A 19997-nucleotide genomic window follows, 5' to 3' on the forward strand; every position below is an offset into this window, starting at 1 on the left:
GCTGCTCCGTCCGGAGCATGGCTGAGCTCATAGCCATCTCGACCTCTCGGGTCCACAACAGGAGGCTCTATTCTTCCTTGTCCTCACATGTATTCGCACTCACCATGAGCGGCTTAGGTTTTGACGCAGCGTCGATGACGACGTGGGCGCCGCGATCGCGGCCATCCGTTGCTGAAGGTTCTCCAGTAGAGCATTATCGTAGTTTGAGAACACCTCAAAACGCGGGTTTACCGCGTCGGGGCCTTGCTGCGCAAGTTGAGTCACGCCCTCAGGGCCGAGCAAGGACAGCAGCTTTTTAAGCGTTTCCTTATGGTTTGGGGACAAGTGGGCAAACAGCTCTATCATCACAAAGGGTCACTCTTTCCAGGCTCAGCTGTCGGATTGACAATGTAACGGGGTTACGTGGAATAGTGACCCTGGCACTATTCAGGGATGGCTACATAAGGTCACTCCCCTGAGTAGTAACCCAACAGGCTCCAGAGCCAACCGATACATTTTAACGGATAATACCGAATAGAGTACCTTTCCAAATAGTATACCTAGACCAAATTGTGTACCGCTTTGGCGGTACTCAAATAATAGTGTACCGTACCAAATATAATACCATCACTACCAGCCACCAATGACCAGAACCACCAATTTTCTTGGTCGGCTCTCTTCGTTCTGCGTTTTACCAGTCCCTACAAAACCCCAGCAGCCAAACCACTCCCAGTGAAGATGCCGTCGTCACGCATGCCCAAGTCAACGGCCGAGAAGAAAGAGGTCGTTCAGTGGATCGAGAAAAACGGTGGTGTGCCCACCCCAGCCGCTGCATACTTCAAGAACGAGTGCGGCTGGAAGGTTTCCGAAGTTCAGGTGCACTACTGGTGGAAGCAGCGCACCGCTATCAAGGCTGCGCCAGCGCTACGCAGCCGCCTGAGTGGGGCGGGCGCTAAGCCACTGCTCTCCGAGATCGAGGATATCCTGTTCGATCAAGTGATGTTTCGCCGGTCTGCAAAGAGAAGATCTCTCGCGATTGGATTTGCGACGCTGGGCAGCGGCTTGCCGCATCTGAGCTGGGCGATGCTGATTTCGTTGCGTCGGACCGCTGGGTCAACGGCTTCATGCGTCGGTACGGGCTGTCGCTGCGCCGCACCACCAATCTTGCCGTGTTAACCGATGATGTGTTGACCGACCAGGCGGTAAGCTTTCTAAGCTATCTCACGTCATGCATCGATGGTCTTAGCGACGATCACACCATCCTGATTGACGAGGCGCAGTCTACTTCGAGGACCCGCGCTGTAACGGGGTTACACGCACAAGTGGCTGCAAGCCACTTGTGAATTTAACAGATAGGTTATCTGTTAAACGTTTTGGATACTTCCTCACCTTGGTGTAAGACACACCGATGGATACATTGAAGTGGACCACCACAGTGAGTGGTCCACACATACCCAAAAGATCCTATTGGTAGAAAGCAGCATCTTTCTACCAATCAGAGACATGCATATTAGCGGAGCTCTGACAGCCAGCCGCTGCCAACCCTTTCATAGATGATAAACAGTTTTTGAAGATTTGGGAGGAAAATCAATTTACAAGCAATACAGTTCTCATTTTACCTTAAACTAGCTACTTGGAGTCTTGTCTAAGTTAACTTATATTTGTGTATTCAAATATAATTAACCTAAGTAATTACTAAGTACTTACGCTTCCTCATACACGTTGCGCAACGTGTAAGCTAAAGTAGTGAGTCAAGTTAAACCCACTACACCTGGTAGCACTTTGTAGTCCGTCCAACGACCGACCGCTTGACGTTCGTACGCGGTGTACGAACGCGGAGCCGAGAACCACATGAGCACGGAGGTGCCCATGGAGAGCTCCAACACGCCTGCAACGCATGTTGCACGCGCGGACTGCCCCCACCTGTCTGACCCAGAGTGGGAAGCCCTCCAACGACTGTCAACAGTCATTGGAGAAGCGGCGATAGCTACGATGCTGCGTACGCTATCGCCGACGGAGCAACATGGTGTTGCTCTGGGGTTCATCATGAAGGAGCAGCGTGACGCTGCTTCCTCAGTGACGGCGTCGTCAGGGACGACACCGCGTGCTCAACCATTAAAGTTGAGCGTAAGCAATTACGTGGGAAGAGAGGGCGAGCCTCTCCTCCGATGGCTTGTCGAACTCGACACAGCCATAGCGGCTCGACGCACCGTCGACCCGCTGTCGAAGGTCACGTTCGCCATGTCCTGCCTTGGCGGACGCGCAAGGAGTTGGGCGTATGGACGCCGACTCTCCGATCCTACGTGCTTCAGCACGTACGAAGTGTTCAAAGAGGAGCTCAAACAAGCGTTTGAGCCCCCGCAAAACGAGTTCCGGTCGAGGGCGGAGTTCCTCGACCTTCAGCAGGGTAAGCATGACGTCCATGCTTACGCGCAGCGCGCACGATATTTGGTATCAAATATTGTGACTAACCCGATTGACGAGGCGACCAAGGTCGTCACGTTCATGAAGGGGCTTAGAGATGGGCCTGTGAAGACCTATCTCTTCCGAGAGTACCCGAGTACTGTCGAAGCTGCGATTACTCTTGCCATGCAAGAAGAGTTTAGCCTGCGGCAGGCTAAACTGCATGTGAACGTGCCGAGGCCGCAACCGCGCCCGGTAGCGAGGCCGGGAGGTCCAGAACCAATGGACCTCTCGAATGCAACAACTGCTGGTTACCAGCAGCAGGGAGGTAGCGTGCGATGCTTCCGTTGCGGAAGGATCGGTCACTTTGCACGGGAGTGCACAGCTCCCATGCCCCCTGGAGGTGGCCGTCGTGGCGATGCTAGGCATCGCCGCGGACCAACAAAAAACGCGAACATCCAGTAGGCGCGGGGCGCCCTACTGGTAATGCAGTCGCGCGTACCGACATCGGGCACGCGACACTAAGGACTGCAGCCCCCAGTGAGACCAGCTCTCACTGCAAGAAACAAGATGACAGGCCGAACCTAGTCATCTTGAAGGTTTACTCGAAGAGAGCGAGTGACTCTCTTCGAGCTTTGGTAGATTCAGGCGCGTCGAACAACTTTGTTCGACTACGAAGCCTGTCGAGACTTGACTTCGAGGAAGTAAATGTACCTCGAAGTCTTCTGGAGGTACGACTGGCAACAGGTGCCATCGTAAAGACCGAGAAGCGCGTCGTGAACGTGCGCTTCTCGTACAAACAACGAGTGTTTGTCGAACACTTTATCGTCCTGGACCTGGACGATAAGTTCGACGTAGTAATGGGCATGCCGTGGCTTGCACGGCATGATCCGGTGATAGACTGGAAGAAGCGCACGCTCGTGCGCTTCGGACGAGACAGCGGAACAGAGAGCGATGGCCCTGTTACCGCAGCGCGCGCACCAGCAGGTGCGCGCGGCTCACCAGTCGAGACAGCGCTTTATGCTGCTGTCCCGGAGTGTCCAAGAAGTGCGCGAGGGCGCGCACAAGTAAGACCCACGTCGGCAATGCTGCCGACATCGGAAGAAAAAGATGTGTTGGTTCTGGGAACCAACACCCACGTTCAAACGTGTAAGGGACAGTCCCTGACCCGAAGTGGTCAGGTCGACAACGACGCGTCGGCTCCGGGAGCCGACGCACCCTCGGTCAAGAGGGGCTCCGCCAATGAATGGCGTCGAGGTGACGAAGGCGTGTCAACTCCGGGAGTTGACGCTGCAAACAGTGAGGACGGTTGCAAACGTACCGCACTGACGCAATTTGCATGCTGTCGTGCAGCCGGGCTGCACGACGAAGCGCCATGCGATCAAGCCGGGCTTGATATCGCGCGCCCGCAGACAGGGTCTGCCGGCGAAGGGACACATTACCGTGCAGCCGGGCTGCACGATGGAAAATGCGGTCAAGCCGGGCTTGATACCGCGCGCCCGTGGACAGGGTCCGCCGGCGAACAATTGTCCACGGCCGGGCCTGGACCAGAAGAACAACTGTGCGGAGCCGGGCTCCGCACAACAAGAAGACGGCGCAAGCGGAAAACGCTGCGCAAGTCTCGGTCCGGGACCGAGACGCAACAAGAGCAGTCTGCTGGGCAGACTGCGGTGGTGACGCCGAATGTCAAGACGCTAAGCGTCTTGACGCGCACCGATACTGGATTCCAGTATCGTGACATGGAACTCGCTAGTCCTCCGACGACGGCGTCGGAGTTGACTTCACTTCCAGCTATGAGCTGGAAGCGCTTCACGCGCGACTTGCACGATGGACGCATCGAGCAGGTCTGCGTTCTTTCGGATAGCGAAAGAACGAAGAGCGAGAGCGAAGAGCTGAGGCAGCTCTTCATGGGAAGTACCACTGAGAGTGAAGACACTCTCAGTGCGAAGACGAAGCGAGAGCGCTTCGAGGAACAAGGTTGGGACTCGCTGAAGTCGAGTCCCTGTTACGAATTATTAAGGGAGTACAAAGACGTACTCCCGGAAGAGATTCCTGCGGAGCTTCCGCAGGATAAAGGCATTCAGCACGAGATTGATCTCGTACCGGGCACGAAGTATTGTATCACGCGGCTGTGGCCACTGCAAGCAAAAGCAATCGATGACTTCTTTGAAAGTCGTGGCAAGGCAGGACAAGTGCGGGAGACAAAGTCCCCGCACAGTGCTCCGACGTTCTGTGTCAAGAAGCCACAGGGCGGATGGCGCATCGTTCATGCCTACAACAAGCTGAACGATGCGACGGTACCGGCGCAAACGCCGATACCGCGAAAAGATGTTATCATCGATTCGATGGCCGGGAGCACCGTTTACAGTACTCTCGACTTGCGAGATGGATTTTATCAAATCCTAATGCGTGAGAGCGATATCCCTCTCACGGCAGTGAGCACGCCAAGCGGCATGCTCTGGGAATGGCTAGTAATGCCACAGGGGCTTAAGTACGCTCCTGCGACCTTCAACAGGTGCGTGACGCACTTGTTGCGCTCGGTGCGCGACTTCGCGCCGAGCTACTTCGATGATGTATTCATCCACAGCCGAGCTGTGGACGGGAAGACCGACGTAGAGATGCACAGGGTGCATCTCCGGAAGCTACTTGAGCTTATGCGAAAGCATAAGCTCTACGCGAATCTGAAGAAGTGTATCTTCGGGGCGAGCGAGATACCCGTCCTCGGGTGTCTCGTAGGGAAAATGGTGTTCGCCCTGACCCGGAAAAGGTCAGAGTGATTAATGAATGGCCAACGCCTTCAAGTGTCAAGGAACTGAGGCAGTTCCTTGGCTTGGCCACGTACTTGTGCAAGTACGTGGAGGATTACGCGGGCAAGATTCCCCGCTGTCACAGCTTCTTAAGAAGGAAGATGTGTGGAATTGGACACCCGATTGCCAAAAGGCATTCGATGCAGTCAAGCGGGGCTTGACTGAGGCGCCGATCTTGGCAGTGGCTGACCAAGATCGCCTATTTCACGTAGTGTGCGACGCATCCGACTTCGCGATCGGATGTGCGTTGATGCAGCACGATCACGAGGGCCGCGATCGTGTCGTCTACTACCAATCGCGTCAGCTGAAGCCAGCTGAGCGCAACTATCCGGTACATGACAAGGAACTCCTTGCCATGAGGTACGCACTCGCAAAGTTCCGAGTGTATCTACTTGGAAGTAGACCGTTTGTGGTCTGCTCCGACCATGCATCACATTGCACTGCAGTGAAGTCGCCACACATATCACAAAGAATGGCGAGATGGCTCTCATTCTTTGCGGAGTATAACTTCCGGGTCGAATACAAACCGGAAGATTGAACGTGGTGGCCGACGCGTTATCGCCGGACTGCAGAAGCTGTTGACGTCAATGCCATTGACGCCATGCGATCGAGCAAACCCACATCATCTCTGTTGGATGATGTGAAGGCCGCGTACGAGCACGACGCGGACGCGAAGCTCTTGCTGGCCTTTGGCACAGCGCCTTCTGACAAGTCCCGTCAGAAGCTGCCCAAGCACCTTCGAGCGCGTGCACACCGCTTTCGTGTGCACGACGGACTACTGCTTTACAATGCAGTCGACGACAACGCGGATCGCGTTGTCGTGCCAAATGACCATGACCTGCGACTCAGGATCATGTACGAGTATCATGATGCCCCGACTGCGGGACATCTCGGACGTGAGAAGACTTACGTCCTTCTCACGCGCGACTTCTACTGGCACCACCAGTATAAGTGGGTGCGCAAGTACATCCGTGCTTGCGAGGTATGTCAACGCGTAAAGCCTGCGCCATTCGCGCAGGCTCCACTGCAATCACTACCGACTCCGTCGGAGTGTTGGAAGTCCATGTCGTTGGACTTCATCTTTGGTCTTCCCCCGGATAGCGGAGGGAATACCGGTGTTGTGGTCTTTGTAGACCGCTTCAGCAAGATGGTACATCTTGCTGCGGTGCCAGCAGAGGTGACCGCGAAGCAGACGGCCCGTCTGCTCGTCGACATGGTGTTCAAACACCATGGCATGCCGTCCGACATCGTGTCGGACAGAGACCCGCGCTTCACAGCGCACCTGTGGCAAGAAGTGTTTACACTTCTTGGGAGCCAGCTTTCCATGTCGACTGCGGATCATCCGCAGACGGACGGTCAAACCGAGCGCGTGAATCGCGTGCTCGTCGATATGTTGAAGAGCTACGCTCACTCTTTCCAATGCTGGAGCGAGTGCTTATCGATGGCAGAGTTTGCCATCAATAACTCAGTGCATGCCTCGACCGGGCATACACCGTTCTACGTGAATGCCATGCGGCATCCACGTCTACCGAGTTTACTCGGAGTGATGGCTCCCACTTTAAGTGGGGGAGGATCTACGACTGCAACACAGCAGCCGCAGAAAACCGCTGACACTTGCACAGTGTCAGCTGCAACAATGGACAAACCACATGAGTCTGCGCAGGGCGCAGACTCCCCCAACAACATGGCCAACGACCACGGGTCTGCGCAGGGCGCAGACACCGCAAAGAACCACGCAGAGGCCGGGCCTCTAGCGGAGAGCGAGCTGAATGACTTCAGCTCGGATGCAATCAGTTTCATCACCAAAAGACAAGCCGTGATTCGGTTTGTCCAAGACACAATAGCAGACAATGCGGGCAGAGGCAACACAAATGAATTTAAAGTTGGTTCATTAGTTTTGTTAGCTACACAAAACCTGCCTAGACATGCAGTTTCGGATTTCGGAGCAAGCAAGCTTGCTCCGCGCTTCATCGGGCCGTTCACTGTGTTGGCACGGCACGGCAACGCATACACGCTAGACATACCGTCTAGCATGCGCCTCCATCCGACCTTTTACGTCGGACGGCTGAAGCCATACCTGCAGCACGAGCCATCTAGCTCGGCTGAAGCGGAGGACTTGGCCTCGGCGACGAGCAGCCTCTCCTCCAGCGCGCGGACGCGCTGGAGCAACCCCTTCATCTGGGTCCCCAGCTCGACCTGGATATTCGAGGCGGTCTGCGAGACCGCCGCGACTTGGGCCTTCTGGTTCGCCAGCTCCTGCTTCAGGGCGGCGAACTCAGCGCCCTGCAGACGCTCCACGACGGTCACCCGGTCGTGGAGAGACGTGTACTGATCAGCTCGGGGCTGATCATACCCGGGGCGTGTTCCCACCCCCGCCACCGCCGATCCGTGACGCCCTCGGCTCAACCCGCTGGATTGTTGAGCGGATTGTTGACCATAGTATCCCGAAAACGAACTCTCAAGGGGCTCGTTTTCGTATTCGTTGGAGAGGATTTCCTCCCCATCGAGATACATGGGAGCCGCGGAACGTCTTCCTGGAGGACGTTCCGGAAATGGTGAGGGCGTACGAAGAGCGGTACGCGCTGGCGCAGCGGAAGTAACACGAGCGCTGCGATCATCGCTAGCGCCCGAACCCTCACGTGCTAAGAACTTAGCACGGAGCTCTTTGAGACTCTCGGGCACACGGAACGATGTGTACCCGTTCAGGTCGCGGTCGCTCAAGCGGACCGCGCCTGGAAAGCACTTCGTGCATTGAAAGCCCTCGGGCACAGCGCACGGCACATTTGCCTCCTCAGCAGCAACATGAAGTTGCTCCAACTTTCCACGCTTCGAGTACGTCTCGAAGCGATCACGCGCTTACTTAATCCGATCACGGTAAGCACTCGGCCTCTTGTTGAAGTTCTCAACAAAGGCGTTCCAGCTTTGACAAAGTGCCTGCCATTCGGGCACTTTGCTGCGAGAAGAGGTCTTCTTGCTTTGAAACCATCGGAGCTCATGAAAGAGTCCGATGTAGTAATCGCGCCTTTGATGCGTTTCCGCATCAAAGTGCAGCTCGGCAGCCACAGCGTCATCTTTGATGGCGCTGCATACCTACAACGGCACCTAATTCGGAGGTACCGAGTTCCCAAACCGGTCCGCGATCTCGGACGCGGACGGCATCCATGGATCGCGCGCTGCAGGCGCAGCGCGCGGAGAGCCTTGAGCTTTGACATCACGCGCTGCAGCAGCAGCGCGCGGAGTACTGAGAGCCCCAGCGAAAGCGAGTGGGTATCGCTCTGAGTACGCGAACGCTTCGAACTCGAAGCGTCCGATTCGTCCCCTTCACGCGGGCGAACGTTCTTGGCGTGAGGGTCGAGCGATTCGCTCGACACGGAGTCTTCGCGCTTTGAGGGCGAGTCCTCCTCGCCCTCCATGTCTTCATCGTCGTCGTCGAAGTCGACGACGTCGCCGTACTTCGCCCGAAGTAGTCGTCGATGGAGAGATGACTCTCCACCCACTTCGAGGTCTTCTTCTGTGGCGCGCTCAGCGTTGAATGAGCGCGGGTTTCTTCTCCAAACGCGGAGAATTGACGAATGGTCAATTCCGAAGATTGACGTGCGGGGACCCCGCGCGTCTAACCTTAAGGGGGGATGGTGTAACGGGGTTACACGTACAAGTGGCTTGCAGCCACTTGTGAATTTAACAGATAGGTTATCTGTTAAAAGTTTTGGATACTTCCTCACCTTGGTGTAAGACACACCAATGGATACATTGAAGTGGGCCACCACAATGAGTGGTCCACACCTACCCAAAGATCCTATTGGTAGAAAGCAGCATCTTTCTACCAATCAGAGCCGTGCATATTGGCGGGGCTCTGACAGCCAGCCGCTGCCAACCCTTTTATAGATGATAAACAGTTTTTAGCAGATTTTAGAGGAAGATCAATTTACAAACAATACAATTCTCATTTTACCTTAAACTAGCTACTTGGAGTCTTGTCTAAGTTAACTTATATTTGTGTATTCAAATATAATTAACCTAAGTAATTACTAAGTACTTACGCTTCCTCATACACGTTGCGCAACGTGTAAGCTAAAGTAGTGAGTCAAGTTAGACCCACTACACGCGCCGCCAGACGGTGGACCAAGTTGGAGCGCGCCACGTCGTGCTAAAGTCTACGGGATTTGCTTCAATGCGGGTAACGGCTGTGCTGGCCGTCACGGCAACCGGCCGCAAGCTGCCCTGCTGGTTGTTTGGAAAGGGGCCAAGCAGGATGGCAAGATTGAGCGCTACGGCAACGTCTACGTCGCGAACCAACCCAAGGCATGGGTCGATTCGACGCTTCTCACTCGTTCGCTGGATCGGGTGTTTCTGCCCATTTTCGACACGTGCTCGCAGGGAAAAGGGCTGGTCTGGGACAGCATGCGTGCACACATCTCCAAGATGGTGAAGACTCGGTGCACCGCGAAAGGGGTGCAGATGTTCGTCATCCCAAGCAGATTAACAACCTATGTGCAAGCGGGAGATATCGGGATCTACAAGTCGTTCAAGGACAAACTGTCGCCCATCATTTACAGCTGGAAGAAGTCTGATGCTGTGCTCTACTCTCGCGGAGGAAATCCAATGCCGCCATCGGTTGAGACCGTGGCGAACTGGGTGAACGTCGCTTGGCGTGATGTTCCAGCTGACGTCGTTGAGCGCTCGGTGGCAGCAGCTGGGTTTTCTCCAAGATTTGGAGATTGATATGTGGCGAGACACGATATTTACGGCGAGCACTTTTGCTCAAAGTGGAAGGAGCGCATTTGAGAAAGTGCTAACGACGTGAGCGACAACGGTGGTGCCCTCAGTGAGGACTGTTTCGATGAGCTTACGATTTGGGACAGCGATGAGTCTGTGTAAGACTAGAATTAGTGTACCGATCCAATTTGAGTACCTTTTGATAACTGAAGGTATAATACAGGAATTGTGTACCGTATACAAATTGGCATTATCCGTTATATAGGATAAACTATGGGGAACTTCGAATTTGTATGCAGGCCAAATCTGTACTAATCTATAGATACACTCAGTCTTAGATCTACCGTACTTCTGATCAATCCGTCCCCTTAGGCCAGGTACACGTGAACTGCTGTTCACTGAGAGTTTGTATACTCTCGTAAGCACACTTCTTCTGTGCAAGATGCTCGTGTGGCCCCATCACAGACGACAATTACTACCTAGTGCAGCGGGGTTGTCATAGCTTTGCGCCGGAGGAAGACGGGTTAGACTCACCGAGTCTTAGCTAAGGATAGCGGTCATTCTAACACCAGAAAGACGTACGAGTCCGTGCACCCTACGGACGCCAAGAGTCAATACAAGACGTTTTGAATGTTAATTCCGAACTGAATATATTTCTCTTTGTCGGTGTAAATGTATGACGCTCACTGTATAGCATAGTGAGCCGTAGTCTCTTGCATATCCATTGGCTGTAAAGTTACAAGAAGAAAATTGCTACGTCATCTAGGAAAAAAATGAACTTGATCTGGCTAACACAACGCGAACCCCGAGGAGTCCTCATGAAGGTTACGAGCTAGCCAGTGTACGACGTCGCTGGACGCATAAGCAGCAACAGCTGCCCATCTTGGAGAACGGTAGTTTTCCACGCGAAGTGAGCGCAGTGTTGAAGCAAGGCGGAATGAGCAAGCAAACGAAGCTGGGGAAAAGATGTTTTGAAGCAGAATGAAGACATTACGACCAAGACCTCAAATTGAAGACCCAACATCTAGGTGTGCAGAAAATGGGTAGGTGAGCTGGCCAATGCCGATCCTGGACCAGGAATCTTGGCCCCCCTTCTTGTCGTGGTTCATTTGGAGTTACGTCGACGCGGGAATAAAGCCCTCACGACCGCGCTGCCGTACCAGTGTTGTGGGCGTTTCACCAGCGTTGCGTCCAGCACCACGCCTGCCATATCGGCGTAGTTGTAGAAATTCAACCCACCCACCACCCCTGAATCGGTTCATTTGGTTAAGATCAAAGGCATGAAGATGCCTTGCCTTGCCTCTCAAGCATGCCTTGCCTCTCAAGCAAGGCAAGGCATCTTCATGCCTTTGATCTTAACCAAATGAACCACATTGACCCCTAATCTGATTGAATGCTGCAAAATGTGCCCGGGTCGATTGGTCGTTGCACACTAGTGGCCGTATCCAAGGCGATGTTAGCGAGCGCATCAGCTGCCTTGTTGAAATTTCGTAAATGGTGTTGCCAAGAAATAACTCCCAGCGTATCGGCTATACTGCGGCATTGCCAGTGGATTGGCCTGAGGTGGGCTGCCAGCGGCCAACGTCGCCGCTCGTGCTGACGAATAATAATCGCGCTATCGCTAACGACATGTAACGGCGTCCAGTGATGCCGTTTGCACGCGCGTAGGCCAGAGAGAACTCCCATACTTTCAGCGAGGTTGTTGGTAGTTGTCTTGGCCGCATAGGACATGCTAATTAACCAGCAGACACTAAGTCAACGGCGGACGCTCCAAGTCGAATCACTAGCGCCCCACTCCCACCAGGACCGGGGTTACCTCTGGAACCTCCATCGCAAAACAGGATGAGCTGCCGACCTCGCGAAACGTTGGGACGTCGTCAGAGCCCTTCCTAGGACCATTGCTGTCCGCCTCGTCACAATATGATGCACGTGGTAAATGTAAGTAGACCGTGTCGTACCCTCGTCTGAGTCGCATCGCGAATCGTGTAGTGTGATCCGCTGACGTAACCGTGTTGAGAGAGACAAAGAATGCTACTCGCCATCGCCACACCGCATGGAAATATAAGGCCGCCCCGATTCTCTGGCAACCGTCTGCCACCTTCTCAATGCACTCCGCAAGGACAACCTCGTCACTTTGAGGTAGATCCGGGTACAGCATCTGGGCAAGTTCTCAGAATCCAGCAGGGACCGCTGGCAAAGTTAATCCGAAAATGGACTGTTCAGCTGGGTCCGCCTCTACAGTGTAGACATGAGGGAGGCCTTTATCTGACGGAAGCGTGATCGGCTAAAGGTAATTTGCAACAATCGATAGAGGAGGTGCTTGTTGATACGGACGTAGGGAGTCGTTAGAATTCTAAGTGACATCAATGTACCTAACTTCGAAACATTGGCTGGAAAGCCACCTACTGATGATCTTGCTGATTTATGTTAAGATGTGGCCCCCATATTTCATGTGTGTCTCACCCTTCATAACCTTCGGGTAATTCTCGTGTAACCCCGTTACAGCGTCACCTTAGTTAGGTGTACAGTAGCACCCAGCTTCGAAAAGTCGAATTGAAAAGAAGATACCATAGAAATGATCCTGTTTAAGAACGGTCTTGGTTTGCCACTGATAAGGTTACTGTAGTATATCTAGTTTTAAGCAACCGTCATATTATGTGTTGGTTTCAGCTACACGTACGTTTATTGGTTGATTCGCTGCAGCATGTTCCACTTAAGTGGTACAGTATGTCATTGCGAAAGTATAGCCGCATTCGCGATACTATTAAACGATAGCACTTCGTTTAACGTGTTAGCTTGACAGAACCCTCTCATTTACTTCTCCGTTACATTGTACGGCAATGCTGCACCAAGAACGAGCCTGGCGTCAGAAGAGTGACTGCTTTTGTCCTGAGACGCTGCTGTCTGCAGACTCCAGTAGAGTTGTGTCGTTAAGAGACACAAATACTTCGGTAAACACGTCCGGCGCAATCCGTACGTGAATGCAATACCGAACAGGTTACAAGCCGCAACATACCGCAAGTAAAAAACAGCGTGTGGAGATCTGTATCCTTTATATCGAAACACGCCCCCGTATTCCCATTTTGAGCGATTTTGGCTTCGGGTAACCAAGATTGTTCAGCTTCAGCTCGAAGCCTTCTAATAGTTAGCGGGGTTCATGTGATCGATTTGGCAAGCGTGAGGAGTTATTAATTGGAGTTGATGGGCCGTGTCAGGGCGCAATGCCTCTATCCACGGTAAATTACCGGGTAATCTCAGCGGCGCTCAAGTATCGCTGAAGCGCTGCAGCTTGCTACATCTTGGTCTGGATGTCAAAGCACCGAACTGGGTACAGTATACGCTCACCCGGGGTCCAGCCGCCGCCCAACTGCCACCATTCTTGGTTCTGTTTTCTTTTTCGTGCAGACAAAGATTTGAGCGCGGGCGCCGCAATTGCTCGCCACGCGGGCACCTGTCACATCTAAATCTAACCGGGGCTATTGTTTGAAGCAATATACGGATATCAGGGAGGGGTTGGCATTCGTAAACTGTTGACGAGCGATACCTTCCTCCTTGCAGTTATGCTGTTTGCCAAATATCATTATCCATAGGTAGATAAGTATGAAAAATGATATAATCTGCTTTCTATTACCTCTGATAAGCCACAGTCGGGAAATGTTTACTGATCAGACGTGGGACCGACTAGCGAAAAAAACGGCCAAGCTTGACCTGTTCAACGTTACGCGTACATGTCTGCTCGACGCTGATGCCACGGGAATCCTGCCGACCTCTTCGGCTGAATTCCTTGCCGGTCAAGCTGGTCAAGAGCGCAGTGTCGTCCACCTCGACCTCTGCACGGGCTCGTCGCTCACCATCGGTCACTTTCGAAGAGAGCGTGGCGTGAAGGACCCCTTCAGCCTCTCGGGCAATGACCAAGCGCTTCGCCAATCCGTTTCCGCCGCTAGACCTCAATGGCACGGCGGCCGACGAGCTGGAACGACTGGCACGCATGTTTGTGCAGGACCACATCGGTCTCTACGAGCAGTTCCTACATGAGGAGAACAGCCGCGTGGACCCGCAGCGATGGAAGTTCGTGAGCGAGCAGGGCGCGTGTCGAGCATACAGCGAGCGGCGGGGCAGTATCGACGACAGCTCCAGTTCCAGCGGGGACGACGTGCCTATGCATGCCGATACGCCCAAATCGGAGCTGCCTACGATCTTGGTCACGGGCACCGTACTGGGGGATCTGGAAGACGCGATATACGGTTACGTCTGCCCGACGCTGGATCAGATGCGCGTCAAGACTTCGTACGTTAATGACCAGCTTATCGGAGCCCATGTGCTGGCCACGGTCGTGGCCCCGACGCTGGAAGACCCGTTTCGAGCTGTGACGATCAAGTGGATGGAGAAGGGTCAGCGCGTGCACGTTCGCGCCGTGGTGAAGAATCGAGATTTCGTGTACATGGAGTCAACGGGGGTGGATTATCTTCGCAACGGCGAGCGGATAGGATACCAACTTATTCACTCGGTGCAATTCCTGGAGACGCCGCCGCTGGGTCGGTACGTCCGCGGGAACATGTCGATGTGCGCATGCTATCGCCAGAAGGACCCGTTTTCCACGGAGGTTTTCATCAAGGGCTATCTCAATCCGGCAGGAGGACTCATGCGCTCTATCGTCCTCCATTCTGCTGCGGCAGCGTTGCTCTCTGTGTCGAAGAACGTCTACTGCGCGCACATGAAGAAGCTAGTGTGGACGATCCGAAATCGTCGCCTGACAATAGATGGAGGCACAGCGGCCGACATTGCGAAGGCCTCGGACAGGTGTGTCACCTGCAATGCGCCAGCCAAACAGTCCATCAAACTCTTGGGCGGCAAGAAGCGTAGACGCACGTGTAAGATCTGCTTCCGCTACGTGTGTAAGGAGTGTCGCGAGGTGCGCAAGCTGTGCTTCATGCTGCCGGACCATCGACTGGTAGAGCAGGAGGTGTACTTCTGCAAGCCGTGCTTGAACGGCGCCCTCTCAACCAAGGCACAAGCAATAGCGCGAGACGAGGTCGTGATGTCCGGTGAACTGTACGAATGGAACAACACATACGGAAGCTCGTCCAGCAACGAGCCCGTCCCGATCGACGACCTCAATGACCACTAAACGGGCGGATAAGTATGCATATTCGCACGGAACGCTGAAGGCGAAGAGGGCTATCCGGTTTACAGTGAGTGCGTACAATGCAGATGGGAGAGCAGTATGTTAAATAAATAACATCGAGGTGAATTGGTCGCCGCTAATCATGTCCTGAAGCAATGAGGACTTCACTTCACGGTCCGCCGTGCAAATCATGTCGGAGTTCAATGAGCACGCGCAAGTTGACCACCGCAGTTTGTCTGAAGAAGAGACCAAGGCCTCCTTCTGCTGCAGAAGAGCTGCCTGTCGAGAGGTAAGGTCACTAACGTGAGACGACAGCCATCAATGAGTATCCGAGGCCCTAGTCTTCAAGCCACACGCCGTATCCGACAATCGTCGCCAACACGATACATATACTGTAGTATATGTATCGCAACGCAAAGCTTGCGGCCGCCTCAGCAATTCAGAGTTTCCGGTCTCTCAACTTGAGACTCTCAAGACTGAAGGAATCGAGCGCCTGACCGGAGATGGGCTGGCGAACTGGTGCAACAGGAGTCATGTTACAGGGCTAGCGCGCAGCGGGATGACAGTCGCGCTAACCCAACTCCTATCGCGCGTTCTCGAAGCTGGGCGCATGTACAGTGATCTTTCTTGGCGGTGGCACAACCAAGCCGCGAGTCAAATCCTGCACAACCAAGCCGCGAGTCAAGTGATGTAGTAGCAGCGCAATTTGGAGTGCAGGTTCTGCAGAGCAGCAGGATGCCATGCGACTGGATGATTCGTGAGACGACCGCGTCCACCGCCCTGCGTGTCCTTCAGATGCTACCACCGACAGACCCCGACAGGCCCCGCCACGTAGGACTGGCGACATACGCGTCGGAGAAGAGGCTGGCATAGTACCCCTTCCACCTACACTGATAACCAGCCCGTTCACGATTCGCTCGCAGCGTTCGATTCCGTTGCGTCCGCAATGTCCGAGTCACGTGGATCTCATTCCTCGACTTGCTCGGCCGCGCCAAAGTCATGAAGTTCCCGCTTGCACCTGACATGATGCCCACGCTGCAGTTGCCACTGGGTGACCAGCAGTGCATCGAGCGCCTGGCGTCGGTGTTCGTGAACGAGACCATCGACCAGTATATGGAGCACCTGCAGGCTGCACGAATGCAGCGCAGCCCGCGGGTGTGCAAGAAAAGATGGAAGCAGATCAAAAAGAGGGGTAACATGACCATCTACCAGGACCAGCATGCAGACGAAAGCATACGACAAAAGATGAGCTTCCGGACGTTGTTGGAGACGCCGGGCGAATTGGCCAAGACCCACGTCGTGATGGGGCTTGGTCATTGTGAAGGTCTCATGGAGGACGCTGTGTACGGATCCATTGCGCCGACCGAGGAGATCATGATGGTCAAGACAGCGTACGCGTCGGACGGCGTCGTGGACTGTCGGATCCTGTCGTCCATCGTGACCCCGTCGCCGATTGACCCCCTGCGCGCGCTGCAGATCAAGTGGTGCGTGAACGGGTCGGCCCCCATGATCGTGTCCAGCATGGTGCGCAAGCGGGACTTCGTCTACGTCGAGTCCTCGGGGATCGTCATGACCCAGTCGGGCGAGCGCATCGGCTTCAACTTCCTCCACTCGCTGGAGTTTAAAGGCGTGCCCGACCTGAGCCACCTCGGTCTCGTCCGGGCGAACCTGAGCATCTGCAGCCTCTTCAGACAGCGAGAGGAGGGCGGCGTGGAGCTGTTTCTTCAAGGCTTCTGCGACCCACTGGGAGACATGGCTGCAAGTGTGGCCATCCTGACGACGGCGGAGGCCATCCTGAGCTACTCGGGCGTGGTGCATTGCGGGCGGATGAAGAAGCTCAACTGGGTGCTGAGCAAGAATTCTAACATCGTGTACGCGCAGGCGCCCGAGGTGTGCTGCGTGTGCCACAAGAACCAGAGCAGCAGCGTCCTGCCCAAGAAGTTCTGCCGCATCTGCAAGGGCCGGGTATGCCACTCGTGCCGGAAGCCGCGCGAGCTGTGCTTCGTGGATGTGCGCTCGAGGAAGGTGCGCAAGTACAAACTCTCGTTCTGCAAGGGATGCGTGAACGCGGCGCACCACCAGAGGGCGCTGGAGATCGCGCACGACGAGCTCATGGAGGAGAACCCCATGGGCGCCTACGAGGTGGACCAGGAGTCCATCTCATCCATTTCTTCCTTCCGGTCCTCGTCACAGTCGGATCTCCGCCAGTTCTTCGCCGCGTAGTGCGTAGTTGCAGTCTACATGTAGCAAGCATGTACAATACAAGTAAAACAAACCAAGACTCGTGCGGACAGCTTCAACTTGGATCCGATCAGAGTTTGCCAGCGATTGCTCGGAGGTCTTCAACGCGTTGAACTACATGTACAGATATGATATCTGTGAAGCGAGCCACAGCATTGATGATGACACACACGCACCGGTGCTTGGGTGCTTGAGCTGCTGCAGAAGGTTGACACGGGGCGCGGAGCGTTCTGCGATAATCAATCGACTCGGCGCCACGTTGCCCTGATCGAGAGACACACTCGATGGCGACAGCAGAGGAGGTCCAGTCGTCATGCACTCGCGTTGCGTCAGGCCATCACGGCTGTCGTGACGAGCTCGAACTTCGAAGCTACATGTATGCGTGCGCTGAGTCAGCGCTGTGGTTGAGTTGAGACGGAGCCGAGACTTATCATACCGTATGCTCAACGCGCGGTGTGCCATGAATCGGCTTGTTGGACACTTGGGAGGCTGCCGGTGGTCGACGCCGCTGACTTCAGCGCCGGGAACTCGAGGGAAAAGCCCCGCCACGTCGAAGGGGGCGGCAGTGGCACCGGCACCTGCTGCTCCTTGGCCCCAGACCAACCGCACGGCGGTACTCCCCATCGCCAGCTGGGCATCCGCGCCTGACGCATGTGAGGTGGAGCCCATCTGCCTGGTGGTTAGCGGAGACTTTGGGCAGGTCTCACGTAGCACTCGCCCTTGGGCCTTGGGGTGGACGCGGGATTGGCAGTCGAAGCAAGCCCCCCGGTCTGTCTGCCTGCTCTGCAGCGCGTGCAGTGAGTGCACCTGCCCCAAGTGGCTGCGGTGACATTGTTCATTTCGACGATCCCGCTCCATTCGCAGCGTACGCGGCGCTCATGCGGTTCCCGTTGCCCGCCGACACGTTCCCGACTCTGTCGCTGCCGCTGGACGACCAGGACGCGCTCAAGAACCTGGCGACGGCCTTCGTGGACGACGCGCTGGTGGAGTACCGGGCCTTCCGGAACGCGCCGCTAAACGGGGTGGTGGACGGTTCTCGCTGGAAGCTGCTGAAGAAGCGGGACGGACTCACGTCGTACTTGGACCGGGAGCTGGGCGACCCCGCGGCCACACGCAACGCCGAGCGCGAGAGCGTGGGGACGATGAGCTTCTCCAAGAAGCTGCATGGAGTGCTGACGGTGGGGACCATCGACGGCTCCCTCCACGATCAGATGTACGGCATGCACCACTGCAGCATGGAGCTCATGCGCATCAAGTCCGCGTACATGGAGGACAAGATCGCGGACGGCAAGATCATCTGCGAGATCAGCCACGCGACGCCGGAGAACCCGGTCAGCGGGCTCTACATCAAGTGGAGCGTGTCGGACTTCGCGCCCGCCATCCTCCGCCAAATCGTGCGCCCGCGAGACTTTGTGTTCCTCGATGGCACGGGTATGATCGAGGACCCGGTGACACAGGAACAGGTCGGCTACAGCGTCATGCACTCGCTCCAGATCCCGGGCATCCACGAGCTCAAGGAGTACCAGATCGTGCGCGCCACGCTGTCCATCTGCGCGCTGTTCCGGCAGAAGTCGTCGGGGGTGGTGGAGGTCTACATGAAGGGCTTCGTGGACTCGATGGGCGACATCCACACCAGCGTCGCCATCCCCGCCACGGCGGAGGCGCTCATGTCTTACCGCAAAGGTGCGTACTGCGGCCAGATGAAGAAGCTCAACTGGCTGCTCAAGACCAAGAAAACCGTCATGCTCGACCGCCTCAGCGGCGTCTGCTCCGTGTGCGAGCGCACCGTAAAAAAGTCCTCAGCCCCTCAGCACATGTGCCAAGTGTGCATGCACCAGGTCTGCTCTGCGTGCAGCGTGATGCACAAGCTGGCGTTCCTGTCCCCGTCGCGGAGAATCGTCAGGCGAAGCTTCCCGTTCTGCATCCGCTGTATCCGCGTGGCCGTGCAAGCCGATGGCCTGGACGTGGCCTCCGAGGAGCTACGGCGACAAAACCCCCTCGAGTACTTCGAGATCTCCTCGAGCGACAGCGGGACGCCAGCGTCACCGTCGAACTCGACTCTGCCCGACACTCAGCGAGAATTCTTCGGCTGATCAATCCACGGAGAGCTGCAAATTCTGCCACGAAAACTAGTGAAGCAAGCTCGACGAAATATCAAACTATAAGCGTAAGTAAATGTATGAAGTCTACACTGGCGTGCACATGCTCAAAGTTGTTTGTGCTGTTGCTCACTGTTGTACAGGCTCTCCAAGCGTGGTTACCAGCTGCATGGCAAATAGGCAAATGTTGAAGACCCCCTGGTCATTGTACCCAAGCTCAAAGGTGCAACCTACGCAAGTTGCTGCCCTCTAGACTCACTGTTTTGATCGTTATAAATCCACTTTGGCTCTTCCGAGCGAAGAAAGAGTTATGAAAAGTCTTCACGTGTCGGGTACAAACGCATTTCCATGACATTGACTATTTTCAAGTCGCAGATCACGACTCGGAAAGCTGGATAAAACTAATTTTTGGCGTGAATTTAGCTACGTGGAGAGCAAACCTTTTTGGAGATTGTGGCTGGAGACGTACGTATTGACGCAAATTGCTGCTCTTTAGGCACACTGCTAGTGTGCATTCGTGCTTGATTGAAATCAAAGGGTGACGTCGAGCTCAAAAGTGGTTTCAGCCGACGGAATCCGCTGCTGAAATCGAGACAGCAGTGATATTCGCCCGAGTGTGTAACAATG

The 19997-nt window shown here is 55.0% G+C and overlaps 4 protein-coding genes across 4 annotated transcripts; all 4 read left to right on the forward strand.

Moving 5' to 3' along the window:
- Window positions 1–717: 717 nt before the first annotated feature.
- On the forward strand, window positions 718–9911 carry IUM83_03704 (Pogo transposable element; the record flags this gene model as incomplete). Its single annotated transcript, XM_067927732.1, has 3 exons — window positions 718–975; window positions 1038–1181; window positions 9441–9911. The coding sequence occupies 3 exons, from the start codon at window positions 718–720 to the stop codon at window positions 9909–9911; spliced, it is 873 nt and encodes a 290-aa protein (XP_067795476.1).
- Window positions 9912–13812: 3901 nt separating this feature from the next.
- IUM83_03705 (uncharacterized protein) lies at window positions 13813–15033 on the forward strand (the record flags this gene model as incomplete). Its single annotated transcript, XM_067927733.1, has 1 exon — window positions 13813–15033. The coding sequence occupies one exon, from the start codon at window positions 13813–13815 to the stop codon at window positions 15031–15033; it is 1221 nt and encodes a 406-aa protein (XP_067795477.1).
- Window positions 15034–16029: 996 nt separating this feature from the next.
- Window positions 16030–17253, forward strand: IUM83_03706 (Zinc finger, RING/FYVE/PHD-type; the record flags this gene model as incomplete). The annotated part of the gene is made up of 1 exon (XM_067927734.1): window positions 16030–17253. The coding sequence occupies one exon, from the start codon at window positions 16030–16032 to the stop codon at window positions 17251–17253; it is 1224 nt and encodes a 407-aa protein (XP_067795303.1).
- Window positions 17254–18149: 896 nt separating this feature from the next.
- IUM83_03707 (Zinc finger, RING/FYVE/PHD-type) lies at window positions 18150–19561 on the forward strand (the record flags this gene model as incomplete). Its single annotated transcript, XM_067927735.1, has 3 exons — window positions 18150–19312; window positions 19405–19438; window positions 19514–19561. The coding sequence occupies 3 exons, from the start codon at window positions 18150–18152 to the stop codon at window positions 19559–19561; spliced, it is 1245 nt and encodes a 414-aa protein (XP_067795184.1).
- Window positions 19562–19997: the final 436 nt, after the last annotated feature.

This window comes from Phytophthora cinnamomi (assembly GCF_018691715.1).
Source record: "Phytophthora cinnamomi strain GKB4 chromosome Unknown Contig21, whole genome shotgun sequence".
Classification (NCBI taxonomy): domain Eukaryota; phylum Oomycota; class Peronosporomycetes; order Peronosporales; family Peronosporaceae; genus Phytophthora; species Phytophthora cinnamomi.